This window comes from Athene cunicularia (genome assembly GCF_003259725.1).
Source record: "Athene cunicularia isolate RWA chromosome 7 unlocalized genomic scaffold, athCun1 chr7_part1, whole genome shotgun sequence".
In the NCBI taxonomy this organism is placed as follows: Eukaryota; Metazoa; Chordata; class Aves; order Strigiformes; family Strigidae; genus Athene; species Athene cunicularia.
In genome coordinates, this window is record NW_020799107.1 from 30,152,765 (window position 1) to 30,176,898 (window position 24,134).

Below are 24,134 nucleotides of genomic sequence, written 5' to 3' on the forward strand. Positions count from 1 at the left end.
CTCCAGAAGTGCTCGTGCAGATATTACATTTGCTGCACAGCAGAGTAGAAACCCCCACTACCTGCACACTAGCATGTGGAAATCACTGCTTTGCTTAAACCAGGGTTAAGTCTGGGAAGCCTGCACTGAGCAACATGAACAGGGAAGAAATAGAAAATCTGGACTATCAACAGCACTGCAAAATTTTACAAACGTGTTTATTTTCATTTCAAAACTCTCAACTTCTTATGCTGCTATGCTGTTTATTTGGCTACAGTTTGTGTGCCATTCAGTGAAAACACTTACATACAAGAATATAAGATCATTTCTTCAATTCAGTCCAATTAAAAGAATCTGAAGTAGAGTTAGCATTCAGTGCTTAGAAAACTGAACATGAGGAAACCTGTGCATGTGTGTAACTGCCCTGATTAGCAATGGCAAGATTCAACTCGCGTGTGATGCCCTACTTATTTCACTTAGGTAGGATTTGCTAGTCCGCAAAGAATTAAAAAGTGGAGAAACTGAATAACAAATCATTTATTTGAACTCAAGAATGAAAACTAAGGAGTGTGGTATTTTTTCCAAAATAGCAACATAAATAAATATGTGTGTGCATAGTACTTGCCTCCATAAATTCCAGCGCTGTTCTTCCAGCTGAGTCACCAAATGCTCTATGTATTTGTTTGAGTCCATATATTCCTAAATGAAAAATGATTAAAAGATTAGTTTCTCAGTGTTCAAAGCATATGTAAAATTAGGAGTAAAAGGCAGTCAGAGTCAGTTTCATTTTGCACCCAGGGTTATCCCATGTATGCAGAAATCACAGTGATGTAGCAATCTAGGTGAAAGCCAAATTTGGATTCATACCAAGCGAACAGGGCAGTAGCTCCGTACACTTTTCAGAGATTATTTGAAGGGAAGACAAAAGGCAGTGACGACATGCTAGAAGCACAAATAAATTAGAGTACATAAAAATACATATCCATATTCTGAGCACAGAATTATCTTCTCTGGATCCAGACTGAAAAATAACTTCCCAACAATGCAGTCACTGTTTTGGTGCACATTTTGTTTACTTTAGGTATAAATCAAAGTGAACTGAATATCTGACTCAAATATTTATTTCATGGATGGTATGAAAAATATTATAGCAGGCACCCTATTTGAAAATGAAACTATAACTCGGATCCTATATCATTTTCCAGTTCAATCTTTGCAGATGCTATAACTTGCAATATCAGCTATAAGAAAGCTGCTGTATTTGTGTCTAGACAGAATTTCTGATAAATAATCATGATCAGATGAACAATTCGGATTTTTTCTTATTGAAGCCTATTCTTTAAACTCAATGCAAGGAGATGATGTTTATTCTCAGCAGAGAAATACGTTAGTAATAGAAATATACCACTTCATTTCCAGGAGGAAGGCAACTTCAGTGTTATTTATATAAAATATTTCAGAATGAACCCACAGAATAACGTGATATAATATGATATATTTGTATGACAGCAGTACCAACACAGCCACATTACTATTATTCTGAAAGCCTATCAGTAATAATGTAACTCTCCTGAAATATCTTACCAAAGCAAAAATATGTTTCAAAGCTCATACTTCAGGAAATAACAAGTATAGGAGTACTATATAGAAAAAGAATCCATCTTCACTTTTGGGAGACAAAAGCTCCATTTTTATAGCTCCACTGTTTTAGCTTTGGACCCATCACAAAACCATTTTGTGGGGGGTTTCTTTGTATTAGGAGTGGTTTCTTTACTATTATTATTTATTTTGTGTACAAATATGGATTTTTGTTGCAAAACAGTTGGTTCCTCTGAGCCATTTATCTTCATGACCAGGAATATGAGATAGCTACCTCAGGGACAGTATATCACCATGTCTTCTCAAGGTGAAGATAAATGTTAGCTGATTTTAATGATCATGATTTGTATATAAATGTACATTTTTATTTTTCAGGACTGGAGTTGTTCTAAGTAATTTGGTGTTTCTGCCCACCATAATTATTTTCTGGTTCTGATTGAGAGAGAGAGAGAGGGTGGTTCCTCAAAGGCTATTGTGACACAAAGAAATGGTTCCTGGCACAGACTGGAAGAGTAAGATGCTGCTCCTGAGGAGCCTGTGCAAATGCATCTCAGCCATATCCTGTTCAAACTGCCTTGCTTGAAAAACCTTCGGGTATTGTGAAACTTTCCATTAAACTCTGTGGTTGCCTCAAGCTTAAATTTTAATCTAACTGCTGTAGATAGATGTATCTTGTAGAGGTTACTTTCAGAAAACATCAAATAATGCAAATCCTGAGAAACACAATGAACTTCAGTGGCATTAGTAATAGCTTTTATATCAGTGCTGTTTAGATTAGACACTGGTGTCAGCATCAGCTCTAACTCTCCCTGTTCCTTGACTGAATTGAATTTTTTCTTGGAGTACACCATGCCAATTAAGCAGCAAGTTTCTTCTAATCCAAGTGAAGTCATTCTGTAATACACGTATATTACAGTTCAGAAAAAATATACTGTACAAATGTATAATGATGATTAGTTGCAGTACCACTTCTTTAAAACAAGCTGCCTTTTTTTCTTAATGTTTTTTACTACAATGAACCTGGTATAAATTAGTATTAACACCTTTACATCTTTTTAATGTAATATTAAACAATATTCCTGATTTATTCATCAGTGCACTTTGGCCTACAGGCAAGGATAGGATCAGCAGTTTTATTCTGCATAATTCTACCATGATAATATAAAAAACTCATACGGAAGCAATTTTTTCAAAAATATTGTCTAGAAATAAAGACAATGGGGAAAAAAGAAAGCAATGTGATTATCCCGTACGACTGCTGCTTTAATGTTAAGTTTTTCCTGTGGCAAATCAGAAATATTATTCTATTTCTCTTTGAAGACCTGCAACTCAGAAGTATGTCATCAGTCAGTGTGCAAAAGTATGTAAAAAAATTAACCATGATTTGATGGAAATATCATGATTAGAAGTACCTCCTCTCTGTGCTGGTATGCCATATGCTTTAGACAAGGTCTCTGTTCCCAAGCCCAGGTTTCTGCTCTTTTCTGTTATCAGCTATCCCAATAAGATAAATTCTGCAAACCCTGGATCAGAACCCACTATATAATTTTGTCAACACGAAGCAAATAGTAAACAGTCATTTGAGATTTGGAGCGACTTTGTGATTTAGAATAACTTGGCACATTCGGTGAAAGCATAAAATGTGAGAAAAACCCCACAGAAATCACACTTGTTTACAGTTGAACTCGATGATCTTAAAGGTCTTTTCCAACCTAAATGATTCCATGATTTTATGTTCACAAAGACTATATATACAATTCAGTAAAGTCCTGACATTTCTCAGTACCCAATAGATCACACTGAGAGGAGTAATACAAATATTTTGTAGCTTCCTTGGAGCTCTGTGTTACAAATGTAGGCTTTGAGTAGCACAGCTAACTGTCGAGTCTGAAATATTACAGAGAGCTTCATTTTCTGATGCAAACACATGACTTCAGGGGTTTGTATTACTGGAAAGAGGATTCAAGTGACCCCCACATACCTAAGAAAAATATCTTTTCCTTATGAAAACAGAGACAAGATCCAATAACTGAGTAACGATAAGAATCATTTAGGTAGACACAACTGGTACTTATACTAGATACTAATAAGACAAATTAATCAAATAGGAGAGAAAGGCTGTGAAAGCAGTGGCCGCAGGGTTTCAGAAGTGGCTCACAGTTCTGCCTGTTCTCTCTCCTCTACCAGAAGGCTGAAGTGTAGAAAGGCTGAACAATGAGCACCTGCAAAGAACGAGGGGCTAAGGCTGTGTAAGGCCAAGTCAACATTTTTGAAATGATGACGCATTTTGAATCTGAAGTTGGACATTCCAAATTAGTGTATTTTTATTACATAGCAATCTTGGACCAGATCTCGGCAGCCTGAGCTTCACTGGCCCTCCTTTGAGCCCCACTCAGAGTTTCAGTGATTCCTCCCAACCTGCAGGATTACCAAGGAGTCCATGATTTTTTAAAAAAAGTGATTTTTAAAAATCCTTTTAAGAGTAATGGGTAAAACCTATTCCCTTTCTTCTCAATTAGTTAGCTTCCAGCCAGGAGGATTTCATTTCTTCATCTATCCTCCTGTGATGGCATATAACTGCACTGTTTTAAGGGAAAAACCTTCTGTAATATGTTTAAATGCAGTAGAAAATCTTTCTAACAGCTGTGTAGATTCTGGCATCCAGGAGGAGTTGGTATGCAAATGTCACATACCAGTTCATCTAATTTAAAGAGCATTAGGGAATTGCTTTACCAAATTGTCACTATTTTGAGTTGAAGCACAAACATACAAATATACCTAAGTATGTTTTTTGACAATACTAAATATCTAGCTTTGCAATGCTTAATTGTTGTGCTAGTTGTTTTTTCTTTTTTCTTCTTCTTTTCTTTGTTAGCTGGACAGCTGTCAGGAAAAAAGGGGAAGAGAAAGGAAATGAAGTGCCTCCACTGAGGCTCGGGATCCACTGCTCGGTATTTTGGTTGGTTATGTGGGTATTTGTTCTGGCGTATCCATGTTGTTGTGCTGGGCAGGGTATCAAAAATTACACAGCGCACAGAACATTTTCCCATCCGTTGTTACAGAGCAAACCCTTAGGGCAACCTTAGGCTTACAACACAGGAGTCCCTCGCTGGAAGCTGGAGGTGATAAATTTAAGCTAACGAAATAGCATGTAGTCTCTGCCTCTCTTAAGGAACTTGCACAGCTTGGTATGAAAGAGAGTTTAATGAGCTTAGCAATATGTGAAAAGGATTAAGGATACAGTCGTTGATCCAGCAAATCACTTGATTACGTACTTAATTCAATAGGGCTACTCGTGCTAAAAGTTAAGCATGTGCTTTGGTGCTGGCACTGGGCACTGGGCAGTGGTGGGGTGGGACTGGGCCGTCCCGCAGCAGTGACACCCCAGCTCTCCTAAACCCACACACCTCAACTGGGCACGCAGGGAGATGGCAGCTGCCCTGCCTGCCACTGCCTCCCCTGTCCTGAACAAGCTCCCAGTGTAGGACCTGGGCGCACAGGGAAACTGGGATAGAGACTAAGCCAGCACCCACCTTCCTGCAGACCAGCTCTGAAGCAGGGCTGGGTGGTAAAAGTCATTTTCAGCCCTGCAGAGCCCCAAGTGTCCCATTCTCCCCCAGCATATCTATCTGCTCCCGGTTCATGCTGGGGTGGACACTGAGCAGATGGCCCTAACACAGTCCTCTGCCACACTACCCCTTGACTCTGCTAATATTTGTATTTGAAACCAGACAGGAAAGCATCAGCATGGATTCAGGCTCTTGAGCTTCACAGAGCAGGATGTTTGTTGCTGGGGAGTAGAGAAAAACACTGAACGAATAACCTGATAAATGCACAGAGAAGCTCCTGCGAGTCTCCGGAGCAACCCAGCCCTGGAGACAGGGAACTATATAGAGAGCCCACAGTCATCTGTTACAATGCAGAAAGTCATATTTTCACAGGGAAAGGTTATTAGAAAGCAAACAACAACAAAGCTGTCTGCAGCCAAACAGCAGACTGTTGCAATTAGGAAATGATGTTAGCAAAGCTATGAATGGGGACATCTAAGCTGTTACACTATGTGCGAGACAGAAGTCATCTTTGAGGGATCTTGGAACGGTGCCCTGGGGTAAAGCTTTAGATCTAGGGAGAGTGCCTTCAGTGAATGTTATAACTTTTTGTAAAATATTTGGTTTTGTTATCATCCTGATGCATATAACTTTGATAGAAAATAGGCTTTTTTCCAGCAGCCCAAGAGGACATGTGTACATACATATATATATATATATATATGTAGTCTTGTCTGGACTATGCTTTTCACACGTCTGAAAGCGTTATAATTGAGGATTTGAGTGAGCTGTCTGTTATACAACATTGCTCAGCTGCACACTAAAAATAAATCAGGTATAAAAAAAAGATAAAACCTCTTTGGATTAGATATTTTTGTTACTCCCTTCAATACCACACCTGACTAGACTGCTTATCTTTGGTGCTAAATAGCAATAAAAGCTAAACTGTGCAGCTTAAGAAAAGAAGATCTTTTAAAACTGCCATTATTGCTGATTTATTCTTTTCCTACCTGATTTAAATATGTTATTTTAATTGCTAGTTTTATTAAAAACTGGCATGAAAGTATACATTTAGAGCTTCTGCAATGGACCAGAAGGCTGGCAAGAGCCCTCATGCACATACTGTGGAATTACACCATTATGGTAAAAACAGTAATGATTATTTCAATAAATATGTTGAGCAAATTTCTTAATTGTTCAAAATCACTTAAGCCTCAGTGAACAGTTCATATTACATCTCAGCTGCAGTGATTAAAACTGATTTACCAACTCATCTGAAGCCAGTTGTTTCTGTAAAAAGTCAGCTGGGTTTTCCTCCTGCTGCTGCTTGGCTTCCGCTTTACACCCTGTTCCATGGCACAATCCTCAGCCGACAGCAGAGTTTAATAAAGCCTGAAATAGCATGAGCTCGTTAGCTAACGGACAGATTCTGCACTCTGTGCACTCTGAATACAGGGATGCAGAGATAATTCGCAGAGGAACACTATCCCAATTTGCAGCTGGCATTGAATTTTTGCCAGTTTGTCCCCAAAGAAGTACAAGCTCTGGGATAACGATGTGGGTACTCTGCTGCTCAATGACACCTGATGTTCATGTTCTTCCCACAGAGAATGCTGTAGTTTTACATTATCTTCCACCAGCTTATAAAACCTTCTGTTTTCCAGTAAGGCATTTTCTACAAGCACATCTTACAGCTCTGGCAGGCATGTGCAGCTGAGATGTATGTACCAGTGTTCTGAGAGGGCTCTTCCCCGACTTAGCAGACAATAGCTGGAAGGTGAAGAACAGATTTGGCAAGAACCCCCATCACCATTCAGATTTCCAGATGCTTGGCTGGTTTGGATTGCTCACCCTTTAAGGGTTACGGTGGTTTTACATGTGAGTTACACAACCGACATGGGCCCTGACATAACCAAATTATCGCAGGTAGGAGGACAGCAATGATTCCGGTCTTAAATTCTGGAAGAGGAAAACCTAAAAAGTTTACTTAATTGAGCTTAATTACATTAAAGTAGATTTGCAGTAAATCAATGAAGTATCTCAGTACTGGGAATGAAGGAAAGAATCCCAGAGCTTCCCAGCTGCTACCCCACGATGCTAAGGAGTGGAACTAAGACGACAAACATCTACATTTCAGCTTTCCAAAGGGAAGTCTGATGACAGATTCAGGCAGAAAAATAGCAGAGCAGTTTTCAGCTGGACTATATCTGTTGAATTCTGCCTTTTTGGATACAAGTGAGTGCTGTAATCTCACAGGACACTGAAAAATGCATAGTAATACAATATTGTATCTCCCTTGTAAAACTTTCCTTCCAAGGACTGCCTGCTGTCCTCTAGCAAGAACACACAGTTTCAGTTCAAAGATATGTGATTTCTCAGTGTCCTGATTTCTCACCAAAACCGGATGACTAAGCAGAGACCACAGCAATCCTTGCAATGTCAGGAGCATATCAGTAACCCAAGCCATTGGGATCAAGGTAAAAAGAATGGAGAAGCTCCAGCAGATGCCCATGTTTTCCATAGCCCTAGAAAATCTCTGGCAGTGGTAAAACCACTGTACTGGATCTCATGTCAGTTTAATGCTCCAGTCCCTAACTTTGAAAGCAGTTAATGGTTTAAGCAACAGCTGGGTTAAAGGACAAATGTCAATTTATAGAACAGCATGACAGCTGTCTTCTTTCAGAGCAATAAAACAGAGCCCAAGATAAAGTAGGTGAGTGTTAGGATAAATTCCTAAGATCAAACAGATAGATGAAAACTTTACAGGAAAGACACACTTGGACAGACAAATTCAAACTGGGATCCATTAAAAAAATGTGTTTATTTGACAGACAGGAATATTTTTCAAAATAAGATAGGATATAAAGTAAGATATGGGGAGTAAAGTCAGAAACCAAGAAGATGGATGACATACAAGAGGAAGAGATAACTGAAACCAGAAGAAAGGACCGCTGAAGTGAATAAATACAGTGAACATGTCTAGAACTTGAGAGATTTTTTTGTATTAATAACAAGCTATGGAAGTTTCTTGATTTCCGCTAAATACTGAGCAAATTATTCTGTTTGTCTGTGTAAGACATTTTGTCCAACAGGGAAATCCTTGCTATATTTAGCTGATTTTCTTTCCCTGAAGGAAGTATAAATCAGTAAAAGCAAATACAAAGTATTACCTGGAATTTACTAGAACTCTCTTGAAATAGAAAAGGATGATATCATGCCAGAAAAGTCTGAATTTATTAGACATCCTCTAAGTCAGGGAACTCTTAACACCGGTTAACATCTTCATTGCACAATACATCAGAGGCACACGCTCTTACTGCAGGAAGAAGAAATGTTTTCCTACAGCATCAACAGGTGAATGCCCTTGATTTGTATCTGGAGTCAAATCAGGAGATACTTTTGGTAACCAGTCTGTATAAAGGCTGAGAGTCCATGGACACCAATCTATCCTGAGTGAACTCCTGCAGCTTCTAAACTATCAAACAAATCAACAAGGACATTATAGCAACCAAGGATTTCAGCAGGAAATGGAAAAAAACTGCCTTTTTTTGCCAGAACGGGGAACAGATATGGACAAACAGGTTGCACCACAGTGACCTGACCATGTCTCCTGGGCAGGTTTGAGGCTGCTCCCCCAGTTACCTCAGCATATGGAGAGTTCTTGTCCTCAGTCAGTATACAACCTCTGCATAGTAAAATACAAAACGAACATACAAAGTGAAGCTTAGCATAGTGGTACATCTGACAGTTCCTGGTTGTTCAAAGTTATTGATGACTATGTATAAGTTAAGGAGGTGTCAGAGTGACAGAAATGTTTATATACCAGCAATTCCACAAATGAAGACAAGTTGTCAGTGTTATTTAGGGCAATAGGAATTTCCTATATAAAAAAAAAAAAAAAAAAAGTGCAAGAAGATGTTCAGATTTTATGAGTTTGCTGCTACACAGTCTGTGTATTTACATGAAATAATTAGCTGTAGTCTTGTTTATGTCAAATCCAATTTACATTAATAAACTTCACCCAGCAAAGACACTGATGTTGTAAGAAAATGCCCAGAAACGTTAGCAGCCATAAAGAAGCAGAGTAAACACTGGAGCATTTAATAAATCAATTTCTGACATTACCAGGTAATTACAATTTCTGAATCATTTCATGGATGTTTTTTTATGAATATAAATCAACCACAACACAGAGAACTCCTGGTTGGAGGCATTTGACTTTCGTAGACATACGGCACTTGCATGTGACTCACACTGACTAAAGACAAGGAATTCTAACAAGAATAGAAAAACATTCAGGAGATCTTTCACAGAGTTCGGGAAATTGAATTCTAAGGACATTTGGGATTCACAGATAAAGACACTTCATTCTCGGAAGATATCAGACTTGTTAACGCACCTGGAATAACCGCTATCATCCATCCTAACAACAAATACCTCAGGACCTGAAGTCTTCTACCCTTTTCTTTCACTGCTTCATTATCACTTGTCCTCACACTTATTCTGGCAACTTTGGACAAGGTACACACACACAAATCAAGAGTATCTCCATATGGTTTATTTCTGCTTAAAACCAAATTAAATAAATAAAGCAGTAGATGCTCATTAGTTCAATCATTCTGTTATTAAAAAGTCCATAGTTCATAATATGAAATATATATGTACATATATAAAATGAATGACTTTAAGGTAAAATCCAACACAATGCTATAGGCATATCAATGTGTTGATCCCAAAATGAGTCCAAGCATCAGCGGATTTCCAGTCAGTGAGGATTTCCAAATTCTAGCTCCTGCCCTAAACACAAGGGTAACCTGGGGTTTAGCAAAACCCAAATTATTGACCCTTTAGGGTTTGTATGGATGGAAAACACAGTAACTGGAGATGGGCAGAGAGAAGGCGATGCACAGTGCTAGAGGCTGCAACCTCCTTTCCAGAAAGGTCTCACTTGCTTTCTCCTGCCGTCTGCTTTTTGCCTGCCTGCTACCACACTCTACTCTAGACACAAACTTTTTCAAACAAAGAAGAGAACTTGTTATAGCGCATTTTGAAAATTAATCTCTGTGTCCACAGCTCTCCTTGCAATGCTTTGCACATGCATATCTATAGTCAAGAAAAATTTATCTCAGCGTTAAAAACGTAGCAATGCTCAAGCAATCTCAGAAGCTGCTTCCAGCACTCTGCCTCTTATTGGTACGCTGAATTCAGTGGAACTACTCTGACTTACATCCATCCATCTCATCTATATGATACACAAACATATACCCACAGAAAAATGATGGAACATGCAAATAAATATGCTCCTAAACATCCCCTGTTCATTGGTTTACTTTTTCACTCTGTGTTTGTATAGAGAAAAAAGAAATTAATCAGAAGCTAACGCATGAATATACCTATACATTTTTATAGTTTTATTATAAACAAACCAGCAGCTGTGCTTGCAGGGAGCGCTCTCAGCCCATGTTCTACCTGACGTACATTTATTGTCAGCTGTCATTACCAGGGCTTGCAGCTGGTTCAACTTAGGGAATTGACTGATTGCAGGACACAACAGAGTCTAAGGCATGAATCAGGTGTAAACTGTTGCCCAAATCACACTCTTTCTTCAACCAAAATTCCAACTGATTTCCATGAGATATTCAAGAAGATACAAAAATTCATAAATGCAATGGGATTGGCCCTGCTTGTAGTTATTTGTCCAAACGAAAAAATAACTTCTAAAACTTCCAATATATTTTGTCATTAACAGTTCGATTCAATGCGTGTGAGGAAGCTAACCTTCCCTGGCAGTTTTGCAAAGCAGGTTTTCCATAAGGAGCTTTGATCCCAACTGCTGCGGCTCTCCGACAGCCACCGACTGTTGCTGCTTGTAAGACGAGCTCGCAGTCCCAGCGCAGGACAGGCAAGCACACTGTGGAACCTGACTTCCTGGGGTTGGGGGATTAATCATAAGAAGTTTGGCATTTCCTAAGTGGTGTATAGGCTAGACAGCATCATGTGATACTGGTTGGAGATAAACTTTAAGTATATCAGGGATTTAGTCAATGTGGATTTAGTGGAAGGGAAATGTTTCACTTTAATGGTAAGCTATAAGCAGAAAGTTCAGTAAAGTCCCAGAAAGAGAATAAGAACTGGAACATTTCTGTCAGCAAACAGCATACAGGCACGCATTTTTGTTGTGTAGGCCTGTTAAATACTTAAGCCAAACCAGTGCCTTTAGTTATATTCACTAATTCTCAGTAAATTCTGGGTGGAACAGAATGCACAAAAGCAGAATTTGTTGGTGGGCTGCAGCTCCAACCAACCCTGTCATCCCTACCGATGCTATGAACGCATACTGACAGACATATCAGTCTGGGAGAGTAATGGCAATGGGATGCATTGGCAAGATTAGAGCATATGTGAACTAAATGGGATGCAAAATGCCCCAACAGAGCGCTGCGTGGGTGCAGTTCCCTGCAGGCATGGATTTTTATATGAGCGCGATGCTCCAGCTTTCAGCTGGCCACAGGGACAGGCATGCCGCAAGCAGCCACGCAGCAGCCTCCGTGTCCTTCGGAAAGCCAGAGCAAGCTGTGCCCCAGCCAGGGAAGGAGAGTATAAAAGACTGCTTTGCTGAAGAGCTGAGAGCTAGAGCCATGCTCCCTGAGCAGCTGCAACCCATGGAGAGGGGGATCAGGGGCGAGGCCCTTATTGACCTGTAGTCAGAAGTGGAGCAGGGAGATGATGCATTTGGCTGAACATGGATGCAAATTGTTGAGCTTAATGTGTAGGAGTAACTGAGCCTAACATAAAGGTTTTCATAAAACAGAAATTTGTAGGTTTTCCTCCTCACTTATGTTCCAAACAAAACAAAGAACTCCCCCTTCAAGTCCTGCATGTAACATTTGTATTAATAATCATTATTATCTTGAGTTTTTGAAAGAGGGCTAACACATTATTAATGTTTTGTCTTCTGAACGCTTGTAACTTTAGTATGCCATGTACAGTAGATGCTAAACAAATATAATGACGCTACTCAATTCAAAGAGAATCTATTTTCTTTTCATAAAAATTACAGTGAACCTTTAATTTCATTCAGCGTTTTAGAATTCACAGGTACAATGCAGTGCCAGTGAAATCAAAACTGTAATTTAGCTCCTGGTTAATGCTAATAATTTTTCTGCAATTGAATATTGCTACACCAAATTGCAGATCCATCTCAAATGTTATGTGCCTAGAGATATTTGTTACCGTTATTGCAAAACATTTTGTTTATTCAAATAAGACTGAAACAAACACAAACTGCAGCATGAAAGGCTTGAAAGTACTTGTTTAGATAAATATTCATTGTCGGCTGCTACACAGGATACATAGTGACAATTCGGATTACATGATAGCTTTTTGTTTTATACACTATCATCTTGCCAGTTAGCATTCAAAAATGTAACTTTAAAAATGCCCTTAATTTTATGTGTGAAATAGCAAGTGATATACTTAGCTGTCCATGTTTCTTAAACATGAATTTTTCAATCCACGGGGAACTTAATGTGAATTAACAGTGAGAACATAAGCATAAATCTTCATAGTTCTGCTAATCTAATTTTTGTCACTAACTGCGGCTTACTGAAAAAGTTCTTTACAATATGTAACTGAATTACATTTTTAAGGATCTTTATCATCATCAGCTGGAAAATCTGTGGGAACAAGTGATGAGTCATGTTAGAGTACCTGCTGCTCTATTGCCGACTTTGTGATGTGTTTAGATGCTCCGTGTTCTCTCTTGGGAAGCTGAGACATATACACAATTTCCTGCAGAAGCCTTGTTTGTCACTGGTCTGAGACCCAGGGCAAATTAAAACAAAATACGTATAAATCCTGTACCTAAAAGCATTTTTTTTCACACAGAGATGACATCCCATTTCCTGTGTGTAAGGGTGTTATGGGTCAGCTTCAGCTGGAATCGTGCCGACCTTGACAGAATTGACTGAGGGCATGTCAGTCCAAAACGAAGACAGACAAGAGATACACAAAGTAATCAGTTTTTGCTCTCTACTGTTAATGGGTGATTTTTAGAATAGCTGAACAAAAAGATTTAAACACTGGGTTTTTTTTAAAAAAAAGTCATTTGGGGATACTGATTATTTTACATAAACACTCTGATACATACTGACCTCCTGCTGTCATTTAGCATTTATTAAGCTTCTCCTGTTTCTGAGTATTCAAAACTGGTGGCAATAATTTATATACAACAGAACGAGTGAAATACTGCATCTGAACTGTGTAGGTGCTCCATGCATGAATCACAGACAATTTATTGTATGATCCTCACAAGGGTAATGATTTAGATTACTTTCCAAAAGCCTTCAGATGTTTGCATGCATACTCTAGATAGGAAATATTAAGGTTATATTAAATCACAGGAGAAAAAAATGTACCAACTTTAAGAAATGTTAAAAGAGAGATTGCAGCCCAGACAGTGCTAAAGAGTAGGGATGTGTTTCCTTTCAAATCTTGACCATCTACACTAATATGTATTTAATACGGATTATTATGGAAAAGGTTGATTATTCTTGAAGGCTGTGCTGCATTTCACAGTTTAGGCAGTGAGATACAGCCCCATGCAGACAGTACGTACAGTGGCAGTGGGGGAGATCTCGCTCATGTCCAGCTCCCATGGGAAGTCTGCAGAAATGGTAGGAACTTCTCCGAGCTCACTTCCAACCTAAAGAGAAGCCTACCACCTAAGTATGGTTTTGTCAGAGTAGTCATAAAACTGAACCATTGTACCCACTCAGCCGTACTCATGTAATCTTGCGTGGCTACACTGTGAAAAGTGCTGAGCATCTGAAAGTCTCATTGATACTGCAGAATTAAACTTATTCAGGGGAGGAAAAGCAATTTTCAAACTTTAGATACAGTCCTTAATCATTCATTTAAAAAGCATTTCCATAGCCATCAACTTGACAGTATTTAAATGAAAAGACTGAAAATCTCTTGTTTTTCAACAGGAAATGTTTTCAGGGATTGGCATTTCACATGTGTGAAGAAATTTACAGTAATCATATCCTGATGACAAGTCTAGGAGAGGTTTTACATCTAATGGGAACGATCTAATTTATCTTTCATACAGTAATACCCAGTGGCTATTGTGAACATTTCATTATCAAGGAAATTAAAGACAACACAAGAAAATTAATGCTTTAAGAGAAAGTTCTATGGTCCATTTAACTCTTCTTTTGACTGTCCACATAATGTAATAAGATAATTTGCTTCTTTTTTTATGCCCGAGTAATAGAAATAACACTTTTAATAAATCATCTACAAAAGCTTTAAGAATAAAAGCAAGCTAGTCAGTATAAAGCTTTCAAATTACTTCTATATAAATGCGTATCATGTATACTTCAGCAATCTCCCTCTCAAAGAAAAAGCCCTTATACTGAAAAATAACCTTTCTCCTCTTCTCATTTCCTGTTTCTGTTTGGATATCAAACATTCTCGCTGCACAACAGTACTATCCTCTGGCTGTATGGACCTCAATGGAAATTTTGTCACAAATTCAAGCATCACAAACTCACTGTGTGGATGGTGGCATTCTATGCAAGCATGGCAAACACTCCTAGCAGGAAGATGCCTCAACCCTTTATGGTTGGAGACTTGCAGGGAAGACTCAAAAGTTTTGCTGGTGAGCACAGCTGTTTCTTGTCTCACTTCCCTTTCTTCCAAGCACCCTTTATAATTCTAAGTCTCGTAAAACAAAATTGTTCAACCAAAAGGCTTTTGCAGTATCACTGAAGGAACAGGACTTTAAAAGAGAATACCTCTTTCATGCACCTGGGATGTGGCTAAAACTGCCTCCCTGCAGAAAAGTCCCTAGAGCTGCCATCCCAGTGAGTCCTCCTGTGGTCATTTCTCCTGACGAGGATGCTCAGGGTAGGATTTCAGACTATGCCCAACCCTTCACTGCTTACTTAAACAAGTGCATCTCAGAGGTCAGTATGGCCTGGGTCTATCACTCCAGTCACTCTTGCCTGTGTCACTCCAGTTGAAGGGAGAAGCACAAATCACAAAGGAATCAAAACAGCACAGGGTTGGTTAGATGGGGCATTTCAACATTTAAAGATGCAGATAGCCACCTAACAAGATTTTAATGAGAATGTACTCATTCCTGAAGACTTCTGAAATTACTCTAGACTTCTGTTAAATTTTCAGATCTGTCTCCCCCTTCCTTCCTATGTATCCAACAGCTTTGCTTACCTCTTTCTGAGAGGGGGAGGGCAAGGAAGCCCAGCATATAAATTCCTTTCCTTTGATACTTGCAGTCATACCACGTAAAAAAACCCTCCTCTGTACATATTTGAAAGACACAATCATTTATGTGGATAGCTGAATTCCCCCTTATATTACTTTGCATTCACGCATCAGGTGCCTGGGGCCAGAAGGACATGCTGAATATGAGAGTATCTGTCTAGCCACAAAGTAAATATGGTGCAAGGCAGGATTAAGACAAGCCAAATGAGTCTGCCATTTCAGACTGCAAAACTCTGCAGGCTCCTCTGCCATGCCAAAAGAGTGAAGAATTTCACAGAGATGACTGGACTGATCTCCATGCCAGGGGAAACAAAGTCACTAAATGTCCCATTGTCTGAGTCATTCTGGCAAGACTGGCTGAAAGCAAGACGTTCTCATTCCTTCCAGTTAGTCTGATTACATCCATCTCCCTAACCTGGTATCAGAAACATGCCGGGTATGTATGTGCATTGTGCATTTACACGCACACGTACAAAAACCAAGCTAATTCTAAAAGTGTGTATTTAGTTAGGAACCAGTGACTTAATCTTATGGCCTTGAAGACTGGAGAGACTCTTTTCAAAAGAGAGTTACGCCGTCAGCTCCAGTGATGTCTCAGGGACAAGTGATTTTTTGCTGCTTTGACAGATTGTACTGCCTATGCTAACATGCATCAGCTGATCTCAAGCCATATTGAATTGATTTATCATTTAAATTTTGACAAAAAAGACATTTAGATTATTTGTCTCTTAAAATTCTCCTGATTAGAGTTGCTTCTTTCAAATGTAATACTAAGTTATTAATCAAGGCAGAGTTTTCTGCTTTCCACAAATCATTAATTATTCACTTAGCTATACATGGGGGAAACTTTTGTTTTAAAAAAGGCAGCATTCAACTCTTAACAGATACAATACATAATAATAATGTACATCATAATAATAGTAATAATAATAATAATGTGGAAATGTAGTATTCTCTTGGGAGGTCTGAGGATTTCCTCCTCATCTAATTTTAATTTATAGCACTGATATTCTATAACTGCTTTATCTTAAAGTGGTTACGCACCCCAAAGATATGAGACAGCTACTAATATCCACCAAGAGGAAATTCTTGAACATGATTACAAACTCCAGTACTTACTAATTTATAATCTATATGAAAACACTAATTAGTTCCACAATGATTATTTGCATTTCCTCAAAGCTTTAGGAAAGTTTTCAAAACAGACTTCTTTCCAGTGGATAGCGCTGCAATTCCAGTGACACAGGAGTACAATATTAGGCTAGATTTTACCATTTCTACCACCCATTTATATCATTATTTTCATCAGCATGTACTAGCTCCCAGAGAGAGTCAGACGTGGAGCCCAGCTATACTGCTGTATAAAGGCACTGTTCCTGCCTTGGCCACACCAAGGTCAGAGGAAAACCTCAGTCTAATGGAGTTTGAAGACAGGACTGAGTTTTGAAATGAACTCCAGCCTTGGGGTCCACGTGAACAACGATAGCGAAAGGGATGCAGTCAGATATCGACATCAGATATTTAGTGAGAGTGGTAAAATGTTATTGCTATCAATTAAGATGACAGAACAGAATGTGTCTGCATTGCTAAATGTGAAGAGTGGCATCAAAGACATTTCTGTGCTCATCCTCTCTCTGGACCAGCCCATGGAGCTGCTGCTGCTCAGTCAAGGTGTGCTACCCAGGGCGAAAACAGCAAGAAAAAGAACAATAAAGAGTTCACAGCATTCTCTGAACTTGGAAAATTTCAGTTAATTTGGGGACTTGCAGCTCATAGATTAAAAAACTTAGACCTGTCAATTCATGTTTGAAGTTTGTGCACTTAGAGGCTTGTTTATGCACACAAATGGCTTTTCCAAGAGTCAACTGGTGACATATCCCACTTCCTCATCTATTTTTCTCCTGTTGCTCCTGTTATGACTAAAAGCAGCAGGATTATATTTTTCTCAGTGGGAAATGTGTCACCTGCTGTTGAAAGGAAAGCAATTATTGTGTCCTCGCTAAATCCCGGGCCTATTTGTGTAGAGCTTTAATGCTTAAAAATATAAACATCTCTCTCTGTGCCAGTGTAAGTGGTTAGGTACTTGGGAACCCCAGCTGGGATCTCCCTGGATGTCACCTTCAGTGCCTATTAAGCACAGGGAAAGACGCCAAACCCAAGTGCCTTTCCCGTAACTGTGTCTAATCAATGGAGAGTAAAAGTGAATGATGTGCTCTTAGTTCCTGCACAGGACACCTCAAAACATTACATTCTCCCTCTCCCCCTTTATTCCAGGAGTCAGATTATACTTTTCAACCTTATTCAAACAAGATTTATGTCAGCCCTGCATTTGCACAGTTGTTTTCACTCCTTTTGTGTGTTTTTATGTGACTGTAAACCTGTCTGACAAAGGGATGGGTATTTTATTTGCACACTGTCAGATGCTATTTCTCTGTGCAATCTCCTCTTATCAAACAGAAGTCATAATCAAAACAGGAAATAAGGCAACTGGGCATTGACATTTGCAGTTGGCCAATACAAGAACCAAACTCACAAAATGTGTATTTATATATATGTGTATACACACACATGAAAGGATGTATAGATGCATTCTAAGAGATGGCAGCTTTTAATACACAAAGTTTGTTTCTCATGAGTTTGCTATTTAGATATTATTTGTTTCCACAGAAATTTAAAAAATGCATAGAAATACTTGAAAGGGAAAGAGCATGATTAAATTTAAGAAAAAAATAATCTTATGCTAATTATGAAAGGAACTTTCTAACACTACTGATCACTGTCCTAGGATCTAGGGAAGCAGATCTAGCATCATTTTTAGGGAAGGGATCTGTAGCCTCAGTATCAAGCATCATTTCAGATAATGAAAGTGTTCTCAATTTTTACTGCCATATGATCCCAGCTAAGAATAATAAAGGTCATTATATATTTTCCCTAACATATATTTAAAAGTTAGTACTGAAAATTGGGATCATCTACAAACACATTTAGGAGGTACTCTCTATGTAACTAACTGGTATTTTGGAAGAAAATATATTTTATACATATTCTCATTTCTAACAAAGCTTGAAAATGCAAGCTGGAAAGCCATTTTTTCATATAAAGTATTACATGCACTTATTTATAGAGAACTGTCTATTTATAGGCATTTTAAAAATATCTGTCTTATGTTAATCATTTTGTATGGGCCACAAAGATCTAGTATCTGTTTACTCAGATAATAATTATACTGATACTTCTGCTGTCTTCTATATATCTTATCTTCTATATCTCTGTATCTGAGATTTACTGAATCCAATTTGTCTAATCCATTGGTCCTGTCTCTGATAATGGCTAGGCCCAGCTATTTCATACAAAGGTATATGAGCCCCGGGAAGGGAAGGGGAGGGGAGGGGAGGGGAGAGGAGAGGAGAGGAGAGGAGAGGAGAGGAGAGGAGAGGAGAGGAGAGGAGAATTTAGGTTGAAAGGGACCTCTGAGTTATCTGGTGGAACCCACACACACAAAGCAGGGTTAACTTCACAGTTAGATCCTGTGATCTAGGCGGCCATATCCAGCCAAGTTTTGAAAGTCTCCAAGAGTCCACAGCCTCTCTGGGCAACCTGTTTCAGTGTTCAATCACCCCGATGGTAAAAATTTTCTCCTAACATCAAACGAGAATTTCCCTTCAAGCAACTTTTGTCCATTGCTTTCACTGCACACCTCCAAGAAGAAACTAGGTCCATCTTTCCCATTACCCTTCCCTTAGATGGATGTAGACAACCATGAAATCTTGCCTCAGCCTTCTCCTCATACTCCTGAACAAACCAGTTCTCTCACCCTCTCCCTCTGCTGTCCCAGGCCCATCTTGGTGGGCGGCTCTGGATCAGCTCCAGCATGCCCAGAATGGGCCAGTAATGAACCACTGTGCAAGATGGACTCTGGTTTCCCATCAGCTAGGCAGCTCCTGATCTGAACACAGCTCCCTGTTTATTCTTCAAAATGCTTATTTTATGTTAAGTAGCTGTGGATATACTTAGAGACATATGAATCCTAAATCTACATAGCTTCTGAAATCTGTGGTAAGTAATGTCACAGATGAATTATGTATTAAAATCTATAGTGTTTACAATGTATTTTCTATCACATTTCTATAAATCTTGGATAGAGCCAGTTGACATCAAAACACACACACACAAATTTTCAGTGAATACACATTAGAGACATTTTACCCCTATGCAAGCTAATGCTCAATATAGAGATTCAAACAAAAGTATTCACATAATAAATTAAACATCTTCCCTGGTCAGATACAGTATGCAGGCTGCTCCTTCAATAGCAACTAAGAACTAGTCACCTATTAACCTTGCTGTTGAAATGCTATTAGCTGTGGGAATCAAAACACTGTTTACTTGCTGATAGAGTTTGGCAGGATTCAGAAAGGGCCTGAAGTGCTACAATCCTTCTCCAATCCTGAAGGCTGCAGGTGACATGTACTACCCACTGCACAGTGTACACCATACATAGTATGTTGCAACTTGCCATTAAAACTTAAATATGTAACATTAAAACAGGCAAGGAAAACTGTATGAAGAACACTAGATTTGTGTAAGTTTTTTTTTAAAAAAATTAAAATCCCAAATTCTCTTTGCAGTGTCTTGTATTACTGACAGCCTTTTCTCTGTTTTGTTTTACTACTCCATATATATTCAACATGTAGTTTCCCAAAGACACCAATTCTTGCTGGCCAAGAATTAAGTTGAGATCGAGAAGGAACATTATATAATAGAGTATATACAATATTGACCCAGCTTTTCCCTTTCTGTACCACAAAACACTTTTCTAAGAAAATTCTTTTATCACAAAATTAAATATTGTGCTTTAATATAGTTTATTACTAGGAAAGGCAGAGGAAAATTGCCATGCTGAAGAGCAACTTTCTGTTCATGTAACTTTGATGGTCCTCATCTGTTTTATTATAGAATTTCTGGTCAGAAGCCCAGAAACAAAACAGTAAAAAACAGAGGGTACACATCACAGATCATGTTTTCCTTCAGATGATCTGCTAGAAACAAGGGCTCTTAGCATTTGGCCAAATTCAAACACTCTGACATATGCATAGGTAACTGTTCAAAATTGCAGCCCATGAACTAAAATGGTATTTAACAGCTTGACCTATAAAATCTTCCCTAAGCTGTGACTTTGAAAATAAATACAGCATATGGTCTTTGCTGAGACATACCAAAAGATTCAGTGATAATATAAACACAGCAAGGCTGGATGATTCCTTTCCAAGTCATTTGGAATATGAGTTGCCAAAATCTATAGCATATGGATGTATTTTATTTTATTTTATTTTTTTAAATTCATTTCATTTCATCATTTAATTTAATTTCATTTATCTTCTCTTCTGTTTCTCTTTTCTTAAAACACTCTGGAAAAACTGACTTTTAATTCCAGATTCATTATTACACCTGCTTTGATCAGGGAATCATAGCCATCTCGGCATGCCCTGTAAAAGTTCATGAGGTTCACTACAGCTCTTGAAATAGAAATTTGTATCCTCTGCTTTCTAACTTCATATGGCCTTCTAATATTGAATCACAACTAGTATCACAGTCATATCTACAACAGATTTGTACTGGGGACTACCGAAGACGAATACTCTATTTCTCTTTTCTCAAATGTGGATAAAAATGGTACCAGACCACTAATCCTTTCTATATGGGCAGATGGCCGTTTGATGTATGTACTCATCCACAAACAAAATTCAGAAATTCATGTGGTTTTATCTCTATTCATTATGTATTATTGGTCTCCCTTCATCTAACATCAAAAGTGCAAGTAAGAGGACTGCCATTCTTTATGTTAATTGTTCAGCTGATTACTCATTAATAGTAACACTTAGCATTTATATAGTTCTTTACATTTCTAAATTAGTTTATAAATCTTGGTTCATCAAAAAGTCTTAAGACTTCTTACCAGAACTTAGTTTGTCTAACTGAAAGGAAAAAACCCAGTGTCACAGTGTTACTTGTTAAATATTTAGTGGTTTGAGGTACCAGAGCAACTGAGTGCATGAGTTTGACAAGGTTTTGAATTTCACTCTCATGTCATAAATACTCTTCTGTGTACATGGAAACAAGCAGGTTACAGAAGGGATAAGAAATGAGAAACAGTAGGGAAGAATTATGCCACCGAAGATTATTTTTTGAAGGCTTTTATACCACACCTACTGTTACCTGACTGCCCAGTACAGGTCAAATAGAACAAATATAATCTGCATGATGGTCCTATCTAAGGCTAATTTCACTCACCTCTGAGGGTGAAGACTAGTCATGCATAAATTGCATTTCTGTGGCTCTCCATACTGCATACGGCTTGCTAAGAACCTGCTGGTGGTGTCTGGCAGATTGTTGTTAACAGATTCAGGGTAACAATCTTCCAAATCAATGCCCCGCTGCCGCTCCAACTTATAGAGCTTCTTGCACCTTTTTTTTCTGTTGTTGTTTCTATGGTTGCTAAATTGCCCAACATAATGGCCATAAGTAACGAGACCAGGGAGTCAAATGAGTACACTCACAAAGTTATAGATGTCAACAGAATGTCCTTGTAATAAGAAGGGGAAAAAATTAAGCAGAACACTGAAGTGATGTAACTCAGTGGCCATGTAGTTCAACACAAGTGTTCCCTGCTGTGTACAGGCACACAGCTGGCAGCCCGGGTGCGGGTTATGCCTGACACAAGCTGCCAAGAACTTTACTTCTGCATTATTTCAAGTACATGAAAAAGTTTATATCACCTCAGTGTATTTTGTAGGAAGTTTTAAGCATGGAGTTTATCCAGGGTGCTGCAAACCCAACTTTCTGTCTAGAGCAACCTATTCTCCTCTAGGCAGAGAAAAATAAATACAGGTTGTGTCTCTAAATGAAGATGGTTTACATATATATTTGTATGAAAATAAATTTTGCTGAAAAAACCCCCAGGACTATCCCAGAAGTGGTTGCTATGTCACAGAGCAGTGCATGGAAATATGTTCATGAAAGAATCCTAGTCCTTTCTGTAGGAATTAAACGCACCTTCGTGCCAAGAACAGATGCACAAACAGGCAAATAAAGGGGCCAATGCCTATTTTGGTTGCTGGCCCACCGCAATTGCTAGGGCTGCCTTAGGTATATGTTGCTGGCTCTGTGTGTTGTGACACATCAGGACCAGCTGTGCTCCTGCCAGCTCACACTAAATACTAGATGACTCTGCAGCTATTTGCTACTTCTGCGCTGCATAAGAAAACTATTAAAATTTGTCTTCCATGGGACAGCTCACCTGAATACCACTTATTGTTCAAGCATTTGCCAGGATGAAAATTCAAGACGTGTAAAAAAAGAAATAATTTCTTGATATTAGCTGTACAACCAATGTTTTAACAATCGTAAAAACAATTGCAGGCTTCCAAATGTGCTGTTTAAGTGAGGCAATTAAAAGCAATGATCCGGTGTCAATGATAGCTTCTAGGGGTTGAATGAAATAAATAAACCTATTAAAATAAGTGGATGCTTAACCTCAAATCATCACATGATGTTGGGTATTATTTGGAACATTTCTGCTAGTTTGTAAATTACAACATCATTGCAGTATAATTTTTGTCACTAACTGTCCAGAAATCAAGACTCCAGTGATGTAAGGCAAAATGCAGCCTCATAAATGTAAGAGTAGTTAGCTCAGGCTTCAGCTACATTATTTTATAGAACCTTCCAACCCAGTGAATTTTAATGCAGATGCCACATTGTCATCATACCCAAATTTCACACAGTGACAAGCACAGGTACGGTATGTTATTACTAAGAGTTAAAAGCAAACTGGAGGAGCAAATACAAAGACACTTCCTTGCCTAACCTTCCATATTCCTTTTTTGTTTGCTTAGCACCAGCTTGGTGGGAAATCTGTTGCAAACTGCTACAGCAAACCACCAGCCCCCAACGAACAGCAATATGTCCTTGGGAAACAGCTGTGAGATCACTTATATTATTCAAATATGTAATACAAACCAATGGCTATTTGTGTTTTTTTCACTTAGGCAACACATTTGCCAGTGTATCCAACTGCTTTCAGAAATCCTTACATTATAATAAGTAATTTTGCTATGTTCTGATGCATTTGAGTATGTGCAAATACATGAATTTGTGTATTATCTGTAGAAGAATTTGTTCGTACCAACTTATAATTTTACAGCACCCCCCAAAACCATGTAGGAAAAAAACACCAACTGAATTTTGCATAAGCATCAAGCAATACTGAAGTTTTCGGTCTGGGAATGGCAACTGGGAACACTTTAAATAAATCTGACTTTTTGTCTCCCCTATATGTTACGGAAGTCACGGCTCATAAAGGCATCTCCAGTCAGATACTTAAACTTTGGAAATATGGAATGGTCACTTCTGTGAGATTATAACACGATTTCTTTCATGGCAGTGATCGCATAAGGAGGAAGGAGATAGGGGACCACAGCAATCAGGAGATGCCTGCAATTTTAGGGCCATTGTTAGTCCATGCAGGCAGATTCTTGCCCAATGTTGCAGAAAACTGCAAAACCAGAACAAGTATGTGCAATCATTTGTAAGGTCAGGACTCAATACAGTTTTCTAAAGGAACATTTGATTTCCTAAAACTTTATGTTTTTCAGTTTGGGATAGATTTCTGGTTTTCTTTGTTTTAAGCAGGTTTTATTGCCGCAGTAGTTAGAGATG

At 38.5% G+C, this 24,134-nt stretch overlaps 1 protein-coding gene across 8 annotated transcripts in view; it reads right to left on the minus strand.

Moving 5' to 3' along the window:
* Positions 1-24,134, minus strand: part of NCKAP5 (NCK associated protein 5) — a 384,106-nt gene that overhangs the window by 266,507 nt on the left and 93,465 nt on the right. For all 8 annotated transcript variants that reach the window (XM_026852923.1, XM_026852921.1, XM_026852922.1 and 5 more), the window contains one exon: positions 605-678. In XM_026852923.1, coding sequence (XP_026708724.1) covers positions 605-678 — 74 coding nt within the window. The remainder of the gene's footprint in view (positions 1-604; positions 679-24,134) is intronic.